General features: G+C 34.2%; 2 protein-coding genes and 1 pseudogene across 3 annotated transcripts; 1 reads left to right on the plus strand and 2 right to left on the minus strand.

Moving 5' to 3' along the window:
* The first annotated feature begins 930 nt into the window (after positions 1-930).
* LOC110721274 (insulin-like growth factor 2 mRNA-binding protein 3) lies at positions 931-8,843 on the plus strand. The gene is made up of 10 exons (XM_021900415.1): positions 931-1,362; positions 1,880-1,949; positions 3,218-3,321; positions 3,896-4,159; positions 6,191-6,249; positions 6,328-6,419; positions 6,523-6,635; positions 7,452-7,514; positions 7,899-7,975; positions 8,448-8,843. Exons 1-10 carry the CDS (start codon positions 931-933, stop codon positions 8,458-8,460), a joined length of 1,287 nt encoding a protein of 428 aa, XP_021756107.1. The 3' UTR covers positions 8,461-8,843.
* Positions 8,844-9,379: 536 nt separating this feature from the next.
* On the minus strand, positions 9,380-10,000 carry LOC110721516 (annotated as a pseudogene).
* Positions 10,001-13,452: 3,452 nt separating this feature from the next.
* On the minus strand, positions 13,453-21,329 carry LOC110721517 (putative uncharacterized protein DDB_G0270496). 2 transcript variants are annotated; one of them, XM_021900686.1, is made up of 13 exons: positions 21,155-21,329; positions 20,680-20,936; positions 19,935-20,007; positions 19,424-19,498; positions 19,231-19,341; positions 19,080-19,122; positions 18,029-18,113; positions 15,583-15,685; positions 15,403-15,498; positions 15,281-15,313; positions 14,400-14,496; positions 13,916-14,000; positions 13,453-13,832 (listed from the first exon to the last, which is right to left on the minus strand). In XM_021900686.1, the coding sequence occupies exons 2-13, from the start codon at positions 20,925-20,927 to the stop codon at positions 13,706-13,708; spliced, it is 1,176 nt and encodes a 391-aa protein (XP_021756378.1). In that variant the 5' UTR covers positions 20,928-20,936; positions 21,155-21,329; the 3' UTR covers positions 13,453-13,705. The 2 variants fall into 2 exon arrangements, with proteins under 2 accessions (XP_021756378.1, XP_021756377.1); XM_021900685.1 differs by having other exon boundaries at positions 18,029-18,116.
* Positions 21,330-23,508: the final 2,179 nt, after the last annotated feature.

Raw genomic sequence — 23,508 nt, forward strand, 5'->3', positions numbered from 1 at the left:
GAGGGACAAGGCGTGACATAGCAACGCCCCTAGTATCACTAAAGATTTCTAGCTGAGAGTCCTGAATGACTCTACGATTGGCCAATCAATCCGCCGCTCGATTACCTTCTCTAAAGATATACACTACTTAAATTTGCCAACAATATCACTATTCAGTCTCAAGCACTCTCTTATGTCATAAATGTTTTCGCTCCTCATAGCTTCTTGTTTCTGCAAAGCCTACATGTCAAGTTATCAAAAGCAATAGGATAAAAGTATTACTCGTATGTGACAGTAAAAGTGAGGTTTTCGTGATAAATAATAACAAAGGTGCAATATTATAGGGACATTCATTTTTGGTATATGGGTAAATATTTAGAGGCGGAGGAAAGTATCAGATTAAGAAGGAAAATTACAATATCAATAAAAAGAGATAGGAGACTAAGGAGAGTATTGAAGGTTTGTGATGAGAATAAGAGGTGTCAAAATGTTTAGCTTGACCCGATTCGAATTAATCCGAAAGTAACTTAATTCAAACTACAAACTTGTATTGGCATAATGACTTACTAAACAACCAATTAGTTGTTGGTGCAGTGGTGATTAGGATTGCACTCGATAGTGAAGACCGTGTGTTCGATTCAGCAACAACAATTAGAAGAGGTGTGGAGCTTAACCATCCAAAACTAATCCTTAAATTTAAATTAGCTCAAAAGGTGAATAAGGTGAAACATAAAAAAAAAAATAAAAAAAAATAAATGACTTACTTAACTTTAACAAAACCACACCCAATCCCACGTAACCGAACCCGACTCGCCTTAGCACCTTGGTCTCCCCCCTTCATTAACCAACACTCCGTATAAAAATACCCTTTCTTGCTTCATCTCCTTGCTACGAAAAAATCTCAACAATGGCGCAACAAGGACAGTACCCATCAATCCCCAGCCTCCAACCATGCACACAACACCATCAATACATCCCACCACCACATCCACCGCTTCAACCACCGCACCCCCCCACCACCACTACCAACCCTTAAACATCCCTTACCACCACCAATACCACCCTCACCACCACCCTTCTCATCAATACTCCGATTATGGCTCTGTTCCTCAGCTTCAACACATGCCTTTACCCCCAATTCAATACCCCTCTTACCCTCAACCCCATTACTCTGATCGCCCGTCTTCGAAACGTCCCCGAGAACCCGTTTCGGATTCGGCTGAGGTTCCTTCCACGAAACGCCAAGCTTTGGGGAATGATATTTTGTTTAGGGTTATTGTTCCTTCTGGTCAAATTGGGAAGGTTATTGGGAAAGGTGGTCATAGGGTTCAGAAGATTAGGGATGATACTAAGGCTACTATCAAAATTGCTGATCCTATTGCTGTGAGTTTTGCTCAATTTTAATTGGTTTTTTTTTTCTTCTGTTTTGTTATTGCTTTTTGTTTGGATTATATTCTATCATGTTGTTTTTCTTTGGGAATTTGATTATATAGATTAAGAAATTAGTGTTTTGGGAATAATGGGGTATTGGGGTTTTTGAAATTTGGGGACTTGTTGTTTTAATTGATTTTGGGGTTCATTTTTTTATGTTTGGAGTATGAGATAGTTGAAGCTGTTGAAGTTACTGAGGTTGGAAGTTCTCAACTCCATAGGTTATGATGATGTTAATTAGAATTTGTGTGATTAACTTGACAAGAGAGGATGTATGATCTGTATGTTGATTGGAATTGATGCAGTGTCGTTGGAGTTATCACATATGAATAACTTAATTCGGTGAAGACTCGAGTAATTCTTAGGTAAAAAAAATACTGAATTGGTATCTGAACCAATGAGCTGAAAGTTTGAGGAATGTATATTGCTAGTTTAATTTGTGCTAAAGACTGTGTGTTGATGCTGTTAGGAAGATGAGTCTAGTATGCAGTTGTCGGTAAATGACAGCCTTTTGTTGTTATTCCTTGGCATCAAAATGGGTTATTATGATGTTTAAACTGCCTATCTTCTATAAGAAGCATCTCTTCTTGATTCTGGCATGATGTTACAATAGGAGATAAAATCATACAGAGACCTTTCTATGTGTAACTGATTTGGTGGACTGCAAGGCTGTGAGATTTAGTGTAGATTATGACTCATACAATAAAACAAAATGCAATTGAGAACTGCTGCATGAAGATTAGCTCTTGGTTGCTTTTTTCAGATGAAAGGATACTCAGGGATAGTGATTTTGAGCCATCAAATTGCTATCTGGACTAGAAACTTTCAAGTAGGGCAAATACGTTGGAGGGCTTTCATGTTCCTACATTTCGATGTCACTGATCGAATAGAAGAGTCTACAAAAAAGAAAAAGCTTGTATTTTTTAAATTAATTTTTTCCCCTAATTTTATTTACTAATATTTGTTTTTGTTGGGTTGAGCTGATTGTATGATAGCAATTATATGTGGTCTAAGGTCTATAATTGTAAGCTTGCAGTCTTTTAAAATTTCTACTGAGATGAAAATATTAGTAGTTTGATTTAAGCTAAAAATTTGGGTTCATAGAAGTGAAGTTTTTTGGTAGAAAGACAATGGAAGGTGCTCTAAATAAGGAGTACTGTTTAGAACTTTTAGTTCAATGTTGTTATCTTTATTTTTCCTGAACTTGATGCTTGAAAGCTGTGGCTCTGTTTTTTTACTAATCCAGCGAATAACTTTTGGATAAAACGTGTTTTTGGAGAGCGGGTACTTAAATTTCTTTGCTACAGATTGCTACCAAACATCTGCTAGTGCAATCTCAGATAAAATCACAATTTTAACCTAGTGTATCTTATTCATCTTTGGAGAAGCTGCTTCCTAGTTAAATTATCTCTGTATAGTTGGCCGAGGTCAAATGGGTTGGGTATGTTGTATCGTTGTCAAGTTTAAAGAAGTAGCTGATTTTATAGACAAAGAATTGCAGTCACTTTAATCTGGTATTGTAGTGTTTGGGTTATCTCTGTCCTACTCCTGTATATTGGCCATAATATATGCATTCATACCGTAATCAACCTCAATTTTCTGTTCTAGGTCTCTGTTTCCTAAAAGCTGTGTTGCTTATTGCCATATTAAGTGATATTGAGATTCGTGGTTGCTTGTTAAATGTACGTTCCAGTTTAAGTTTTTTTTTTTGCTGACTTTTGGGTATAATATGGAGAATTCTTGTATCAAAGCTGATTTGTAAATGAGTGAATGACAGCATGTTAACTTGTTGACCTTTTTGTGTTAGCGATACGGGAACGTGTTATAATTGTTAGTTCTAGAGAGAATGAAGCTGGTGGTATCAGTGATGCGGAGAAGGCTTTGCTTCAGATTGCTTCTCTCGTCCTTGCGGTATTTAATCCTGCTTTCCCTTATCTTGTTTTTTCATAACTCTGTTATGTTATTTAGTCAATAATATAACTTTTTGTTTTATATTATTGAGTGTTAAGTAGAATGTGTTTAGAAAACCAATCATGTACAGACTTTTGTGATTATAATGATTCCCTATGTTCTTATGGTTTAAAATATTTATATTTAAGGATATCATATATTAAAAACTAGTCTTTCAATTGGTGATTTGGTGTATCTGAAAGCAGATCTTTCTTTTTTTGGATTGATTTTGATATTCATTCCACTTCTTCTCTGGTTGTTGACTTATGTAAACATTTCATGTTCACCTTTATAAATTATTTTACATGTTTTGAGTGATAAATTATTGCATTTGATGAATGAAAGGGATCTTGCAGAGCCAGATAAACTAGAAATCCAATAATAAAGAAATAAATATGCTTTTCTGCTAATATAGATACGGTTGGGATTTGTTTTTCCATCCTTTGGATTACTGGAAGTATTACATGGTCTTTGATGGAACATGCATTTTTTCATGTTATAATAAATTGGCCTTGTGTATCAAATTGAGCAACAGGATGATGGAAGCAGTGCACCTGCACTAAGCATTGCTGCTGCAACTGATCCTTATGCTGCTGCTGCTGCTGGCATCAGCGGAGGACATGCAACTACGAATTCAGTAAAGCTATTAATAGCTGGTTCACAAGCTGGTGGCTTAATAGGAGTGTCAGGTCAGAACATTGAAAAGCTTAGAAACTCTTCTGGTGCCATAATTGCTGTTCTGGCGCCAAATCAATTGCCTCTGTGTACATCTGCTCATGAATCTGATCGCTTGGTCCAGGTAAGATGAACGTTTATAAGCCTACCATTGCATACTTTAATCTTTACTTGGACATATGATCCTTGCTCTGGTGTCTTATCGAGTTGTCTCTTATCCTGATATGAGATATTTTCTTATGATTAGAAGGGCAAATTCCCAGATTCCTTTCTTTTTTAATGGGGTAAAAGGGCTATAAAGAAATCTTAAAATTAGTAGATACCATAGATGCAATCCACATGGAAATTACTCAAACGTCTCCCAGGGACATGGAAAATACATGCAATCCACATGGAAATTACTCATTATAACTGTAAGCAACCAGTAAGAAAATGTATTATTATTGTGGGTTTGTTTGGGATCTCAGATCCCTTGTAGATGTAACATTATCCTTTCTTTTTGGGTGTTTTTGAGTCTGTAGGATATTATATGCCAGTTGTGTTTTGTTTCAATGTAGAACATGCTATTAGTGTATGACCACATATAGGATCTAAGTCAGGTAGCTTATTCTACTTATATAAGTTAAGTAACTTTGTTGTTGTTAGTTGAGTTTGGAGTTTGTGCAATGAGAACTAAAACGTATGTTGACATCATAGATGTCTCTAATTGATTTCTGACTAACTAGTACTGGAAGATAGAAGACAGTAGTTTAAGTGTAATTTCCTGGTAACTCTACTAGGGGACATCCGATCCTCTCAAGAAGTTTGATAATTTTGTTGTCAATCCTTTCAATCCAGCTAAGTCCCCTCCCTCTCCCTCCCTGCGTTCTTTCCTTCATTTCCCTGCCCCGTCTTCCTTCCCTTCCCTTTCCTTTTCCCTTTCCCTTTCCCTACTCCCTCCCTCCAGCCCCTCCCTTTCCCTCCTTCCCGTCCTCTCCTTCCCAATCTTTAATGCAGTTACCTTTTGCACACTTCCACTCGCCTGCCCTTTGTGTGGCACTGACAAGTTTGTAAATTAATGATTGGTAGGTTTGCACCAGGAAAGAGGAAAAAGGAAATACAGGTTATCTGGGAGGCTTTCCTTGACTGTTCTCATTTGCATCAGTCTGGCTTTGAGTATGGATCAGATTTCTCTTATGTTTATTGCCAACTTTTTTTTCTACCCCTATTATTCCTCTAGATTTACTGTTTACATCATTGACGGGGAAGCAAATGAACGGACTTTGATATGCTGAGACTTATGAGCTCAATAATTGGTCAAAAGGTTGGGGGCAATCTTGCTACCCCTTTGTTGTTATTTATGGATTGTAAAAGGAAAACATATTGCTTATAAGCCTATAAAAAACTGTGGATTAAAGCATTAGCAATAACTTAGCTATGAAGGTTTTAGACTCAAATGTGTGAACATCGGAAAAAGGTCTATACATTCACCTGCATGAAAATAACAAATACACACTTCTTTTAATTTCAGAGTTCCTTATTATATGTCACCACCATAAACGGATTCAACTACATATGGTTTGAGGAGATCTAGACATAAAGAGCCATACCTAACCAATTGTGAGCAATTGGTGATAGAAAAATAGTACCAAAAGCAGAGAGATTAATGGAAGTCTAGTATTACCACATGTAAAGTGTAACTAGACTGCTAGAGAAACAACAGTATGTGCACATAATTGATCAAATTAATCTTTTTATGCTCTCTTCCTGATTGTGTGAAATCTGAATCATCTATGATGCTGCTTACTTGTAGGCTTGTAGTCCAACGAGGGAAGAAAAAGATAATTTTGAATTATTATGATCTGTGGTGTGAAGGTACAAAGTATGTACTTGTTTGGACCAAAATGAGCAAGATAACAATAATACGTAGACCAATGAAGTGAAACAAAATAGCTAAAGTTTTAACCCTAATGTACATTATCTGAACTTGCTTATTTATCTTCATTCATGTTGATATTATTATTGGCATCTCATCATGATGAGATGCTTTCACCATCTAGATGTGAAAAATGTGCTTTTGTGGTTGGGTGGGGAACTGGGGTTCTTGAGAACTCCATCTCGTGCTCTGTGCTTGCTCTTTATCCCGAGAAATGATCATTGTCAATGACGGTATCAGATATCAGGTGAAGTTTCTGCTGTAATGAAAGCCGTGGAGGAGATTGGTGTTGAACTTAGGTAAATATACTTCTGGACTCACTAGCTTGTGTTCCATTATCTGCAGTCTTCTCTGCTTCATATTTTTTCTATTATCAGGCAAAACCCACCCAAGCAAGTAATTTCAATCAGCCCAACATACAACTTGAGCATTGCTCGAGCAGCTCAGAATTATATGGACCCAAATGCTGGTAAATCTGCTTTCATAAGCATTTACTTCACAGTCGTTTTGGTCTCATTTTAATTCTTATGTTTTTCCTACAATAAAATCATCCCGAGGGGTACATTTTGCAGCTGAATATGTGACATTGGATATGGTGATCTCGGAAACAATGGTGGGTGGCTTGATTGGCAGAGCTGGTTCCAACATATCAAGGATTAGAACTGAATCTGGTGCAATGATTAAGGTGCGCTCCCTAGTGATCAATGTTGTGATTCTATACTATGCACTATTTGTAATGGTAGACAGTAATATTTTTTATAATTAACTAATGATAACATCTATACAAAATTACTTATGCAAATTTATTTTTGAATGATATGCTCAGTGTCATTTCATATCCCTTTTTTCTGTAACATGTGAAAAATCACTTATGTCTTACAGTCTTAGTATATATAAGGGTGAAATATACTAGTCTAAAGACCACCTAGCACAAAGCTTTAAGGCCAAACAGCTGAAGCAATGAACCCCCACCGCGATTATGCTCATCAAGGCACTCTGTATTAGCATGACTTTCACACTTTATTCTGTAACATGGTATACTGTTGTTCATCAGTTTAACTTACCTCTGATTGTAAGTTGTTCGTTTTAAAATTAATGCTATATATATTACACTTCAATAACTATGCATAACCATAATAGACACCTCACACTTACTAAGGAATGGAGAAAGAAACACTTTGTAAGAACTGAGATTTGTATTGGTCTATTACGAGTACATGTCAAGGATGTTCTACTACAAGAAAATTTACCTCAATGTATCTGAAATGCCTGTATTTTCTGTTCATTTTCTTATGATAACTTCCTTCTTGAATTCTTTCTCATTATATTATCCACCACGTCATGGCATTATTCTTCTGGGTACTTAAAATGTGCATTTGTATTGAACTTTTTCTATGCATGATGCCTTGGGGGAAAAGGTGAGCAGAAACATAGGCAGATCCACCACCATGTCATCTCATTTACTTTTCTGACATGATGCTCGTTCTGTTTTCACTGTCAGGTATTTGGGGGAAAAGGTGAGCAGAAACATAGGCAGCTCCAGCTTATTGGCTCAGCTCAGCAGGTAATTTCGTTCTTTCGCTTCTTCAATTCTCATTCCTTGGGCTTTTTAAAATCCTTTCTAGATGGACAGCTTTAGAGACTCACCATTACCCCTCTTAATCTGGAATTGGGGGAAGTGGACTGCTGATATTATACTTGCATTATTGTTTATAATTATCGAAGGACGTACCACATAATACACTATCAGTTTATCAAGCAATAGGTGCTGGGGGTAATATTACATATTTATGAACTAGAGGATGAACTTGGATTTCCTGCTCTAAATTATTTTCCTTAAGATTGTACATTTTCCCTGGTGGCTTGCATTTTAATTGTTATATCCCTCTTCAACCCCAAATCATTTTTGGGACTAAGGCTTTGTTGCTGTTGTTGTATCCCTCTTCAGGTAGCCTTGGCGAAACAGAGAGTTGATGAATACATATATTCTCAGTTGACACAACAAGCTGGTGCTGAGCAGTCAGTGTAAATGTTCATCCTCATCACTCTTTTATCATCTGCCGCTACTTTATGCTTTAAGGTGTGCTTGCCTTTTGTAAAAGTTACATGACTAAAGTAGTTCACTAATGTTTCCCAATAATGTGTATATGAAATAACTAATCCAGTGTTTATCGAGTGATTCTTCTGGAGTTAATTTTATATTCTCGTTTTCCAAATTTTATAGGTTCATATTATTATGAATGTCTGGAAAAAGTTCACCTTCTATAAAACAGTAGTGGTTGATGATTAGAATTCCTAAAAAGCTCTTACTTAACTGATGTAGATCATTTAAATTGCACTATGATTATAAATTTTTATAAAATAATGTAACTGAATTTACACCCGTAACCTGTATTTGATAATTTCTTTGCATGACTATGCTATTTTGTCATGCACAAGTCTAGCAGTCATGGTTGCGTATCTTAATCATTGAGAAACTTTTATTTCCCATCTGCAGATTGCCACAGTGAAAGAGATAAAGTTTGCCGCATGCGTACTCTTGCGCTTCTTGTCAATGTATCTATTGGTTTAAATATGACCTACAACTTTTACTTTGAAGAGCAAACAAACCGGATCACATTCAAGCCATGCATAAACTTCTATCGTTGACATTTCCCTGGTTTAGATCTGTACTTTTGAGTTAGGTCTTTACTTTCGATGATAAACGCCAGGAGACTCCTCAGACTAGCATAGTTGACATTTTGATTGTTACATGAACATTTATCTTGTATTAGACCTGGTGTAGTGGTGTGTGGAGACCCATTCTTTTGGATACAGTATTGTATAACATACTCTCAGTTTTGACTAAGAAAGTTTCTATGTGTAAATCCGTGAGCAGATTTTAGTTTATTAACGCTGTTATGTCTTGGAAATATTCTTTGGAAAGTTTTATTGCCATAAGCCAAGAACCCAGCATTTTTTCTTTATTAATTGGGCTAAATATGCATCTATCTTTTGTGCAAATTTCTAATGCAAACGGATACAGTAGGCGAAGTTCTAAGTTTACAATATTCTTTTTGGCAACGTGCACGTTTGACAAATATGGTAGCATATTACTTGAATACTCGGTATTACATAACTTTTTATGAATGCTCTACTTATTTCATGTTATGCTGAACTTTTGCCTAGCCAAATACATCAGCTATAACACTCCGTGTGGTTTGGGTCTAAATTGCTAGAAATGCTAGTTCAAAACTATTGACGAACATACCCTAGTAACCCTACCTGTTAACACTAAAACGTTAGCTGATAGGCGTGTATGAAATTAAATAAATATGAATTGAACTGTACATACAAGGAATGTGCGACTCAAGCTTTTTCACATGGTTTAGCATGTTTTGGGAAAGCAATGTGAGAACCATATAATGTTGTTCTAACAAAAACACTCTGTTTTGAAAAAAAAGGAGTGGGTGAGTGGCTTATAAAGCTGATGTACCAAAAATGAAGCAATACGATTATCAAGAGAACATATTGCTCTATTTCAAAATCTTTATGGGGAGAAACACGGTTGCAGTCACTAACCATGCCTGAATCCAAACAAAGACAAGGTACTTCGCTTGCTAAAGGAAAGTGAGAAATCTTAAGATGAAAGAAGTTAATACTTCAGGATCAAAACTTACTTCCTGGATTCCTCATCCTTCATCTTTTTCTCCCATCTACGCTTCTTGTAGTCCAGTAACATTTGTGGCATCTTCTTCATCAATTCTGCAGTATTTGCTCGTTTCTCTGCTGCTATTCTGTCAACCTTGTGTCCTTTCCTCTTAGTCCTTATCTCTTTCCTCGCAGGGTCATAAGGCCAGTCTTGTTCGGCAAGTAAGACTTCTTTGCGGATCCTAGCACGGCGACGAGCACTAATTCCCAAAGGCTTCCATGCCCCGAGTTCCCAGTAACCCCAAACTCCTTTGGCAAGCTCGTCTCTATACTTTACTAGCTTCTCCTGCCAAGGATATTGTTATTCAGTAGCTGCTTTTGCCACAGTTTTCACAGCCTTGCTTGCCATCACTTCTGATGATCTACCTCACAAAAAATAAGAAAGGATTACCATCACATATGTATATTACAAGTGTTTTACAAAATGTTGATCATTGAGATAGGTAACAGTAAATGATTAGTAGGGGACAGTGACATACATCACATCAATAACAGTAAATGATTAGTAGGGGACAGGGACAGTGACTACTGGTACAGTGGTACTGGCCATCACAAGTTTTTCAGGCAAAATATTAATGGCCATAATCAAATTATTTCACAAACAACTACCATCAGAAGTGATGAAAATATCCTAATAAGAATTTAACAATATGTCCAAAATCACATTACAAGGATAATTCTATAAATTCTAACTTATTGCAGTCCTGTACACCAATTATTTCTAAACCAAGCAAGAATTCTTAGTTTAAAGGACTAAAAAAACCAACCATTATGTACATCAACTCAAATGAGGTTTACTAAGATCACAAGACTGTCCACACAAATTTAGCAAGAAGAAAAACGCAACAGAAAATACAGTGTCTTAATCCTAGTAAAATATAAAGTCGACCACAACACAATGGACTGACCACTAGCATACACAATATAAATGACAATATTGGTGCCAAGTCCTAAAATTTAATCATCCAATGTACAAAAGGAACACAACTACATCATTATATCCATAGAAAGAACTAATAACGTAAGGAGACAACTCGAAAGCCCGGAGAACTATGATTATCACAGAATAATCCTTAAAGATCAACTATGACTATCACAGAATAATCCTTTTTCTTCCTCATAGATAAAAGCTACTCTCCCCTTAATCATTCGTTAAAAAGTATCATTTCCTATATGACACAAATATAACACTCAAATTCTTCTCTAACTCTTAGATTTCTGACAAGGTAGCTGCTTTAAGACGACAGAGTACAAACATGTAACAAGTTACAAATTACAGACTTCACTGTTTTTTATATAAGTTAGAAACACATGTTGGTACAATGAGTGTATCTTCCCTACATAAGTAGCAGAGAGTAGTCTACTAAAGTTGGATTTTTACGAATATGAATTTTATAAAACTGGTTTCCATGATTATTTCATCTTAACTCTCCTAAGAAAATGCTTTTGGAAATAAAAATTTAGCCCGCTATAACCCAATAAAAACTAAGGTAAAAGAAATAAAAAGTAACTTATAAAATATGAACTACATAAGCTCAACTTCCATACCTCACTCTCTTATTAATCAAATTCTTTAGTTTCATAAGAGGTAAGTTACATGGAAAACTTTAGGGCTCAATAGAAGTTAGTCAACACCATATTTCTAAAGCTGCTTATGCTCAACCTAACAAGGAGCTTGGCAAGAATAAACCTCAAGCACTTTCATACTTTTTTGGGGGGAAAGCGAATGCGAACTCCTGAACCAGAGAAGCGAGCTAAGATATGCTCCTTAAAACAAGGCTGTGGCTAAATGGTGATCATAAGCTTAAAAACAATCACTTTTTCCTCATGTCAAACTCGAATTCGAAACCTTAGTTTTTTTTAAAGGAGAGGATGACATCACATTCCATCAACAACTTCCAAAAAATTCAACCACAACAATCTCAAAGCCTTAATTCGAATAGGAATATGCTCGGCTCAAGGTCGATCAGATTTAGGCAGGCTCGGCTCGAGCTCAAATGGCCTCGAAATTTTCCGACTTGGCTCGTGAGCTCGATTAGGCACGAAAAATGCAACACATTTGCAACCAAATTGACGCAATCATAAGATTAGACACGAAAAAACACATAAAAATCGTCACTTAATCAACGTAAATTGCAAATAGCAAAATTCAAGCAATTAAATTGCTCATTACAAGCTTTCATAAATAAAGTAACTGTAGTTCAATATTCTACCTTAGAAGAACCCTAAATTGATTATACACTAAAAAATTAAATCAACGATAGTGTGAAATGAAACCCTAGATTCTGAAATTGACGTTCGATGATTATAATGAAAGATAAACACCTCACCTCAGAAGCTGCTTCAATGGAGGAGAGAAGTTCAGAGTACGGTTCAATGGAGAACTGAGAGTACACTTCAATGGAGGAGAGAGAAAAAAGAAGTGCAGCGTAGAAGTGTAAAGCTCCAAAGAGAAAAAATGAAAACGAAGAATAATGACACGAAATATTTGTCAACCGTAAGATCTAAAAAAAAATCAATGGTTTGGATTTATTGTCATATGCAAAGTATAGTACTCCCTCCGTGTTTTAATAAGTGTTACACTTTAATCGACACATAGTTTTAGGCAATTTAATTGAGAGGATAGAGATATAATATTAAAATATAGTTTTTTTGTCAAAAAAAAAAGTGTAACACTTATTTAAACACGGACGCATTTGGCAAGTGTAACACTTATTAAAACACGGAAGGAGTAATTTTCGGTCTCAAAATAAAATAAAAAAATTAGAAATTAGAAATTAAAAAATACTTCGTAATACATTAATCTTTTTAATTTGCTTTGTTAAATTCCCTCAGTCTAAAGATACGAAAATACAAGCAAAAGAATAAAATTTTAAGATTTAAAAAAAAAAAAAAAAAAAAATCGCTTACACCAATAGTGTTTTTAGGTGTTGTTTGGTTGATGTGAAAATTTAATTCCCATAGAAATTTATACTTTATGGGAAGTTAATTCCTTAATAAAATTCCTAAGAATTTCTTAAATGTGCTTGGTTGGCAATAAGGGATATTGAAATTCCCATGAATTTTGGTTTATCTAGGAGGGGCTTGGGAATTTACTTCCCATGTTTTGTAGGAAATTGAAATTCCTATGAATTCCCACTTTCCCCATTTTTGCTTTTTTATATCAACCAAACAACTACCCATTTTATCAATTCCTATAAATTTCTAATTCCCCCTTTTTTATAATGTCAACCAAACAAGGCCTAGGGATAAAGTCGCTTTTATTTATTTTTACCATTTTGCCGCTTGATAAATAACAATTGGGTTTTTTTTTTTATTTTTTTTTATTTTTGAAGTAGATCACTCATTTAAAAATTACCTCATTTTATGAGGATAGTATCGAGTTTTTATTTACATTCTCATTTACATCATTTGTTTACGTATACACGAGCCTTAACACAAACCTTTCAAACATGAATTGATGAATATGAGATAATTTAACCACTATATTAAGAAAACTTTCATTATCAGTTGATCTTGAGATGTAATGTTATTTGAACTTGTAAATAGACAAATTTCAATTTTAGGTTTCTCACACTCATTCCACATTTCTTAAATTTTACACAATATTAGAATCAAAGATATATACTCATCTCTATTAAATAAGGATTTACTTCAATATGAATCATATGATGTCCATCCTTACAAAAATTGTAATTTACCTTTTCAGTTGTCTTTTAATTATGAAAACATTCACATGTAAGAAGCGTTGAAACCCTAATTTGAACACACTTTAATTGTACCAAATTGAATTTTTTTTAAAAAAAATAGTGTAGTTCGGAAAAAGCAGTAATTACTATCATTTAAAGTTATGATTAGGACTATTAAGGATATGGCTGTTCCAAAACACCTAGATTCTGAAGTCCAGGACTTCAGCGAGCCAATCAAAACAATATTTCAAAAGCACAAGCAAGTTTAGCTTATAAATAAACTTTCCCATTGCTAAATTAAATTGTTAATTCACTAATTTAAGGATAAAGGCTGAAAATATGGGGGGATATCCTGTGTAAAGAGAACATAAATATTCTACGCAGCAGACGTAGGTTTGTGGGTTTTTAACCCGAACAGATTCTCGAATAACTTAGGAGCCATAGGGGAGAGATTTGTTGGTTCAGGGGCCATGAAATTGGCGATTTTTTCATGGACATGATACCTGCAACAAAGTAAACAAGAAGATTTAAATTTTCTGGGGATCATTTTGAAACAGAAAAAAGGGAGGCTGCATGAAAAACAGACCTGATTTTACGGCTCTTGGAAGCTCGGCGGTCTACCACTTTCCTTTTCTTGGTTTGTAGCCTTTTCAAAGCATAAAATGCTGACTCTGCAGAGTTTATCATGAGATTTGTTGTTTAGATGCTAATTATATACAAAGTATATAAGATCATTTTGTTGATGCTATTAGAATTCAGTCAATTCACATTTAGAGGCAGACAGTGAAGACATCAATGCAGATAATCAACATGGGATCTGTCAATTAAATCCAAAAATATTGTTCCCATTGACAAATAAATGTTGAATTAAATTGAACTCAAAAGGCCCAAATTACACATAACTTCTATATAGTGTTCTACTTTTGGTGCAAGTCCGAGAATTTGCAAAGTCAAGCAACGCAAATATCAGCAAAAATCAGTTCTAGGTTAAAGACTTACTACTACGAGTAATATTAACTTGAGGACTCATGCAAAGTTAAGCTATAGGAAACCAAGATATCGGAGCTTACCGGAGGATGATGGGTCAATTGTCTCAAAGAACTCCTTCAGCAATTGTTGGTAAAATTCGGAGTCGTCCAGAAGCTCAGGGTCTCCCTCAATGATTCCCTAATTGAAAGAAAAAAAAAAAAATCACGCTACCACTAAACATAGGAAAATATAGGAGCTTAGATACAGTCATCCTACATTAAAAGGCCTGATATGCATGATAGGATACATGTCAGACCACTAAACATGTATGCTAATCGAACTTTGGGAAAACATTGATGCTAGAAGGTCTGTGACATTGAAGGCAGCTAATTGATAAAAGAGTGTGAAGCGACTATGAACCCAGTACAGAGATTCAGTCAATACTGAGGAGGTGATTGGAAATTATGAAATCGACAAAATGATCCTTGGTTGCCAAACAATTTTAGCTGCGACATCTTCAACAAGACATATTAAAAAGAGGTCATCCTACGTATCCAATAATGAAAGCAGAACAAGTATATGGATGAAGAGGTGTTTATTTAAACTTAAATGAGCATCCAGTTATATTAACACATCAAAGAATGGTCAGCACATTTTAGTTGCCAAGTTGAATTCATTCATCAGTACGTGTCTTTTGTATGTTGTATGAGCAAAATTCACACCTCACAGTTTCTTAATTAGGATGTCAAAACAAATTCTCGTTCACAAGTATCATGTCTAATATGGACAATAAGAAAAATGTTTAACGAGATATTAGAACATAAGAACAAGAACAGGTTTGTTTTATTGTCCAGTTTGGCAATAAATGCTAAAGCCTCAACCCCTATATACCTCCCCCTCCCACCCATAAAGAGTTTCATGTAATAAGAGACTGGACTAGAGAGCCAAAACCATGAAAAGAAGTAAGAAACTAAGAGACTACCTCCTCAATGGTGTTGTCAGCCTGCTTACTAACCTGCCATGTAAGGATCGACATCAAATTCACATAATAGATAGAGCACACAATTTTGGATCTCGATATAAAGCATCGAATTCAAAACTCACAGTGCCAAAGACATTAACAGCTTCTCTTCTCTGTTGCATACTTTTAATCATTTTACTTGGATCCCTCATGTACATTGCCACTTGGTCACTTATATTCTACAATCAGAAGATGAGTGAGATACAATTCAGAGATGATGTAACCACAACACATGATAGCTTCAGTGTAATCACACACTTTACCTGGTTAAAAGCCAACAATTTTACTTTCTTAGCAGCAGCACCACTGTGGACATCCGCTTTTCTCTGCCATTTATCTACTGACTTATTTCTGAATGGTGCTACTCTGTAATAAAATATGCAAAGATTTAAGTGTCTCCACAGCTCATCTCCATAATGATAACATAATTATGCTTACATAGTTAAAAAGCCATAAAAATAGCACAATGGAAACAGACAACTGTAAACAAGAACAAGCATCCCAACAGATTCAACCAATACAGAGAATAAAGTATAAATGCAACTCTTATGTACTCAATCAACAAACATATTAATGAACTTCTGACAAAATGGTGTTTAATCCGAGCCTCTGAGGGCGTATATTCACAGATTTCCACAAGAACTGCAAGTAGGGAAAACCACCTTAGCAACCTGTCTCTTCATATCATATCCACTCTTTCACCATACAGGCATACAGCATAAAAATAAAATAAAAATTAAGAAGCCAGCCCAAACAGGCATGTCATCACCATAAAGTGCAACAGTAGACTTGTGGAGCAATTAATTGCTTACTCCTCCAAGCCAAATACTTATAATTACTATTCCTGCTCACTACTTTCCTGAAAGTTATTTACCCAAAAAAAAAAATGAAAATTCTGAAATTGGATGGCTGAGTTATTACCTAGAATTCTACTAAAAAACACTCTAGAATCATTTGATAGCCCAAAATCTCACCACTAAGCACTAATTACCAGAAATACACAGTGTAATGAACCTTCAGCACAGCCTCCACAAATTTCTCCAAACCCTTTTTCACCAGCCCTGAGGCCCATAGTGATGTTGTTCCATCATGCCTGCTGTTCAATGGATTACCTCCAAAGTCCAAACCCACTTTAAAGCTTCATTCATGATGCAGATATAACCCTAAAATGTCTTCCAATCAACCTAAGGGAAGCCCTGCTCCCTGTACTCCACTAGCCCAAAAGAGTCCTTCTCAACTAGCTAAGATGGTGAATCTAACTCTTGAAAATTTTGTTACAAAACCATAGCACAAGAGAAAAGAATTCATTTGCAGCATGGTTACTCGGACTCGTCTCTAAGTGTCGTGTCCGACAAGGTGTCGGAGTGTCCGACACTTTAGTCCTAAATTTTGGTCGACACTTCGACACGGTCAAGGGAGTGCCTTGACTAATATTTAGGATACGGCTACTGTATAAAGTGTCCAAAAAATTTAATCCGACACTTAAAAATAAAAAATTGATAAAAGTCATAAAACTGAAAATAAAAAAATAAAGAAATAATAATACATAGGGAACATCTAAACATATTCCAATACACTTTTTTTAAGTCTTCTTTTGTTTCCTTTCTTCTCTTTCTACGTATTCTTTTGTTCCAATACACTGTTTCACACCATGGTCTTCTCTTTCTATTTTCTCTCTCCTCCATTAAATCAGATGCATGCTTCAAAGTTCAAACTTAATCCCCTCTTTCTCTTCTCTTTCAAATTTTCAAAGGCGGCATGTCATTTATTTATGCAAACACTTCTTTGTTCTTTCACCAGCCACCATAAATGGCAACCACAACTCGCCGGCGATCTGTTCAATGTGCCGGAAAATACTTCGGTGAAATCGGAATTTTCAGGCAACCAAAAGCCCTAAACTTTTATGGTCTGTATGTGTCTTGCAATTCAGCAATTCACAAAATTTTGGTAGATTTTTGAATTAAACCCTAAAATTTAAATTACAAATCTTGATTATCTGAAATCGACACCTATTTCAGACACTTTTCGATCCCCGAGTCGACACTTTCCCGAAGCCGTGTCAAGGGGTGTCGCGCTCGTGTCGTGTCGACACACAACACCCATGGCCAAGGAAGGTGTCGGAGTAACATAGATTTGTAGAGTATGTGATGATAATTAATATTAGTAGAATAATGTCAAACCCTAATAACTTATTTGAGAGATATAAAGACAAATAAAGTTTAGTGAGTTGTCCAAACTTAACAAGTTTGAGGATTAGGGTATCATGTGGAGGAAGATATTACATTGGAAAATGTAAAAAGATACGATATAACAGACATATACAATAGCTTTACAGAAGGACTCATGAGTGTGAGACCATAATAGTTTTGGCAATAATAGGGACTTGCATAAGCAATTGTAACAATTAAAATAATAATAATAAAAAAAAAAAGAAATTTAAAAGAATAACACAATTAAATTTAGAACAAAAACAGTTAGTCTTAATTGATTATAATCCACATTATTCAGCATTTTATCATCTACAGACAAAACATTCCATACAAGGCCCCCACCAGGCCAAAACACTACCCTTCAATAGTAATGCTATTGCCAGTGAATTGGACATGATGCCTTCAATTTACACTAATTGCAGCGACAAAAAAAAGTATAAACTGCAATGGATACAACATATATTGATCAAGCGTTAACAAGATAAGAAAAGCATGATACCTTGACTGCGCTTGAGATATATGTAACCATTCTGTCTCTTTGTTACCATCAATATTTTCAACCTCCTCAGAAGATTTAAGAGATCCTTCTGAAAAACAATTTTAAGAAAATTTAGGGAGATAAAGAAAAGGTAACAACAGATACAAAAGAACTACTATTTACATACCAAATTAAGTATAAACAGTATATCTTCCAGAAATGAAACTAGGCATGCAGTAAAGAATAGTGTAAAGAACAGATAGTCAGCAACATCTCAGTATTTCTCTTTTGGTTAATATCGCCCACATAGGCCATACTAACTCAACTACAGAGTAAGAGAGAAAGATATCAACCAACTATCAATTCAAACCTTGCACAGAGTGTTCTATGAACAAAAGCACAATGCAACTTGACATACCATATCAATCAATTATCAAGTGTGATTCTTCTACAGAGAGAATCTATCCTCTCATTTCCTATCAAAGAAGAAGGGACCAGCTTCTGAAAGTGCAATTAAAAACTAAAAAGAGGCCAATCTGAGGTAAAGCACATATAGCACAACCAAAATTTCCTGAACAAGTCATGTTTAGTGCTCTGGTTGAAGCATGGACGAAGAACATCAGAAACCATTCTCATCACAAGATATGATATTATCTCCATTAAGTTTGTGAGGGATCAGAATGTTCACAAGTCAGGACATTAATCCACTACTTAATTCTACTATCTCGCTCAGTAGCTGGTAACCAAAAATAGTTTCAAAACTAGAATTTCACAGAAGAAGGATCAAGCAAAGCAAAACAAGTAGGAACAGAATAAACAAGATTACACATGACTTTCAAAAGGTAAAACCCCCCACCCACCCAAAAAAAAAAAAAAAAAAAAAAAAAACCACCCATGACCCATGTCCTTAAAATAAGCAGGTATAATGGTAGAAGGCCCGACTAGTACTTTATATCCTGACAGTTTTCCTGAAACCATGTTAATTTCTTGGTTTAACAAGATTATTACTGGTCAGAGCAGAAGCTTAATCAATGCATATCAGTAGGGCAAAGACCTAATATCTAAAATATACCTTCTGTGGCTTCAACAATGGAAGGATTATTTTCAAGTAGAGCCTGCATCAAAGACATAAGCGCCTTTCAGTGATCAAATTCCGATTATTAAGGATTCATAGAGCGTTGCTAGATTTTGTATCAAAAAGAATAGGTGTTACAAGAAATTACCTCCTGTAATTGCACAAGGGATTCTATTGCTTCACTAGATGCTGCAATGAGATCTGAATATGCAGCAGAGACATCTTCATCTGCCTCACAGAATGATGACCGAATTGGTTCCTATAACCAAAGCAATAATTTACCACAGAATTCCAAATTGGATTATCAACTAAGAAAGAGGAATTTACATGAAAGCAATTACCTGTGGTAGCTTATTTGATTTAGAATACGGTTTCTGTAATAAGAACCTGAGCTCAAGGGCCTTATCCCAAAGAGCCTACAAGAACACAGAGAATATTATAACAGCAAGAAATTATCATATCAATGATATTAACACTTCAACATTGAGTCACAATACTAGAAAGTTGAAACAGATATACGAAGTAGTAATTATCATATCTATATCTATGACATTCACAATTCAACAATGAGTCACAATACTTGAAAGATAAATCAGGGTGGTAGAATACTGAACAGGAAATTATGAAAACTAGTCCAGGAGAACCCCCCCCCCCCCTTCTCCAAACCAATCATTCCTAGGAAACAAATACAAAAAGGCAGAGTTCAAATCAGGCAAGAATTGTGATGAAATATAGACATGTGCATAGCTTTCAGCATTTAACATCATGTTTACAAAGGGAATAGAGAATTAGAAACAAGCAAGTAAATTATAACATCATAGGTCAATAGCTCTGATGTACATATGTAACTACCTTCTGATTCTTGATAGCTTGCCCCTTCACATGATCTTCTTCCTTGTGTCGCTTCAAATTTTGAATCAAACTCCTAAACAGGCAAAAAAAAAAAAAAAAAAAAAAAAAAAAAAAAAAAAAAAAAAAAGATTACAAAAAGAAAGTGCTAAAATTTGAACACATCAAAGTCAACATAGCTCAAGCGAAAACAAGTTGACAAGACCAGCTGAGCAGGTAATTATCTCTTTAACCTTAACTTTAAGGTGAACAAAACTAACATGCAAATAAACAATCCATATTCTTCGAAAGATAGGAACTAGAGCATAACATTCCAAGAGAAGTATAAGCCCTCCCCCTACCCACCACCACACCTCCACATACACACCCCTCCCACCCACCAAACCACCCCATTGCAATTGATGAAGCCTCCCTGAAAGTGGTTAATTGGTGAAGTCTAACTGACTCTTTCGCCATTGAAATCGTATTTAGAATATTCGACACAAAACTTCAAAACTTACTATGTGTGTCAGTTACCTACGGTCTAAAACAACCTTTCCCAAATGTTCAAAACATAGGACCAAAAAAGCATAAAACACAAAGTGGCACACAAGAAAGAAGAAACATAGAAGAATCATGTATATCAAAACTATTATAAAAGCACCACAGTTATCTAATAATCATACAACGATCACAGATATTCACATTTGAATTTCAATACAATAACAAACTAATTAAGCACCCGAGTTTTCGAGAAAAGAAATCATACTTCTCCATATTTTGAAGATCCCTATACTCTTTCTCAAGTTCCTCCATTTCATCATCCTTCTTTCCAGCACTTAATACACCAACATCATCATCATCAGCTTCTTCTTCTTCTTCTTCTTCTTCTTCTTCTTCTTCACTGCCTTCTGTATGATCCTCGCTTTCAGCATCACTCTCCACATTATCCTCTCCAACTGAATCAGCATCCGATGCCTCAAATTCCTCTCCATAAATTCCTCTCAACTGAATCATAGTTCAATCCTAACATTAAAAAGTTGTGCAATACATTAGCAACCAAATTTGATTCGAAAAATACATAATTGTAGGATTCAATAATCAGATAATTTTCTTTTCTTTTGGTTATCTTAGAATTTAGAAACAATATAATAGTTGAGATTTCCGAACCCTTCCCTTAATGCACTGACAATTAAATTAGATTGTGAAATTGATATAATGATAACAATAACCAAACAACTTACCTCAGAAGCTGCTTCAATGGGGGATACAAGTATTAGATTCAACGGAAAACGTCAACTGCGCTTCAATGGAGAACGTTTGAGCGCGCTTCAATGGAGAACGTTGAGTGAGGTTGGACGCCTTGGAGCCCTATTAAAAGCCATGACCCGCCACAGTTACAAAGGGGTTTTTGGATTGGGAATTTTTTAGTGGACTATTTTATCCTTTCTAAAAAAATTTATTATAATTAAAAAAATTTAAAAAGATAACTTCTCTTATGGTGGTTATTTTTTCTCAAATCAAATAATTCCTTCAAGTGTAGTTATGTTAGACTGTATATATATTAGTTTAATTCGCAAATATTTAATTAATGATATAAATTTGACACTTGGTGTTTTAAAAGTCAGTGTTTGTAAGTTTGCATATGATTTTTCAACTTTTATATAGGTATAAAAGCAAAGCAACATACTATAATTTAATTAGTAGTACGAATATTTACATTGTTCACATATTTTACAAGTATGTATAATTTAAATGATACAAGTTTAGAGGCACACGCAATGCGTGCACGACTATTCTCTTTAAATTTACTTAATCATTTGTAAATATAATACCTTGAATGGATTCAATTCATCCTTTAAAAAAATAAAAAGAAATGAGTATGTATGTAATTGTAGAACTAATATAAAAAATGTACTGTAAAACTTGGTTTGATAGATTATTTGATGATATGAATCAAAAGAAAGATAATAAACTGTAAAACTTCATAGATATCCTGACCTAACCACTTAATCATATCTTATATTTTTAAAAATAAAATAATAAAATAAGAATGTACTGTAAAAATCGAGAGAAAGTAAAAAAAAAAATGGTTTACATACCATAGCATCAAGAACATCCATCTTCTAATTTATTTTTTTATTATTATTTTTGACATATTGATTAACTAGATAGAATCCCGTGCGATGCACAATTTTTTATACATAAATGTCATGAAAAGATTATTTTCTTAATTTAATCCTATAATTTTATTATTATTTTGCTTGTTAGAAAACGGATAATTTGTTTTATTTTTATGCAACTTACAATGCGACCTTAATTTACTTAATATTAGTTATATGAAAATTATAAGTATGATAAATATTAGAATAAAATCATAATCCTATTCGCATTTTTTTAACCTATGATTCGTTTGTATAACGAAAACACGTTGTTCCACAATACATATATAGTTATAGCCACTATTTTTTTTTCACAAACAATAACTTAGACCACCATTATTCTTTTACTCCGTATCAACTTTATACAATGAAAAATTAATAATAAAGTAAACCCAAAACTACAGGGTTAAAATAAAGACGGTGGGAGTAATAGTAAAAGATATGACTTTATAAATTTTTAAATAATTAAATGAAATATATTTATATATATACTATTAAGAGTGTTGCATTACTAAAATTAATCTAATTCAATAAAATTAAATCTTTATAATGAAATTTCATTATCATATGTCCTTAATAATAGAGTTATATGTATACACTACTACAATGATTTTTACAATAATAATATAGATATTCTACCAGAAACTATAATACATAAAAAATCAAAATTATAAAAGACATCTCTTACAATCTTTACTTTTTTTTCCCTACTATTGTAATATTATAGTTGACTTAGGACATGTTTTGATTTACTGAACTGAGTTGAACTGAACTGAACTGATTGAAGTTGAACTGAACTGAACTATTTTATAAAGATATAATACCTCCTCATCCAATAGGATCATTAGGCGAGAAACTCGTGCTTTGGTATTCCAAAGATTTTTACTCGAATATAATTCTCTGATTAAATTAGATCTGCATGTAAAAACAAAATTCAGTAAACAAAACCTCAACATATAATTATTAAGTATCCCAAATAAACACAATTTAAGCAATAATCACAAATATACATTTAAACATGGTTTTAAAAATGAGGCTAAGAATTACCCAGCCATTGATGACCTAATAAAACTGACACAAAATTATTGACACAAAATTTGTTTGGTTTGGTTTTGTATTGATACGAAATTTTGTTGGTGTCATATGATGCGTCAATTTATAATGGTAAATATCACAAATTTTAATTTAATTATAATTAAGGAATAATTTTTATTTCTTATCATAAACACTATCAAAATTTATCTTATAATGGTAGGTATATAAATCCTATATCTAAAGATGATTATTTGAAAAGATAATTTTTAGTTTATTAAATAAATTAAATCCTAATAAATCAATATTCGTTGTTTTTTTTTTAATAATATTCGTTGTTTTTACCCACGTGGCAAAATTCTTAAATCTCATTCGTCACTTTTATTTAGGTGGCAAACGAATTT

Source organism: Chenopodium quinoa, unplaced genomic scaffold, assembly GCF_001683475.1.
Source record: "Chenopodium quinoa cultivar QQ74 unplaced genomic scaffold, ASM168347v1, whole genome shotgun sequence".
Classification (NCBI taxonomy): Eukaryota; Viridiplantae; Streptophyta; class Magnoliopsida; order Caryophyllales; family Amaranthaceae; genus Chenopodium; species Chenopodium quinoa.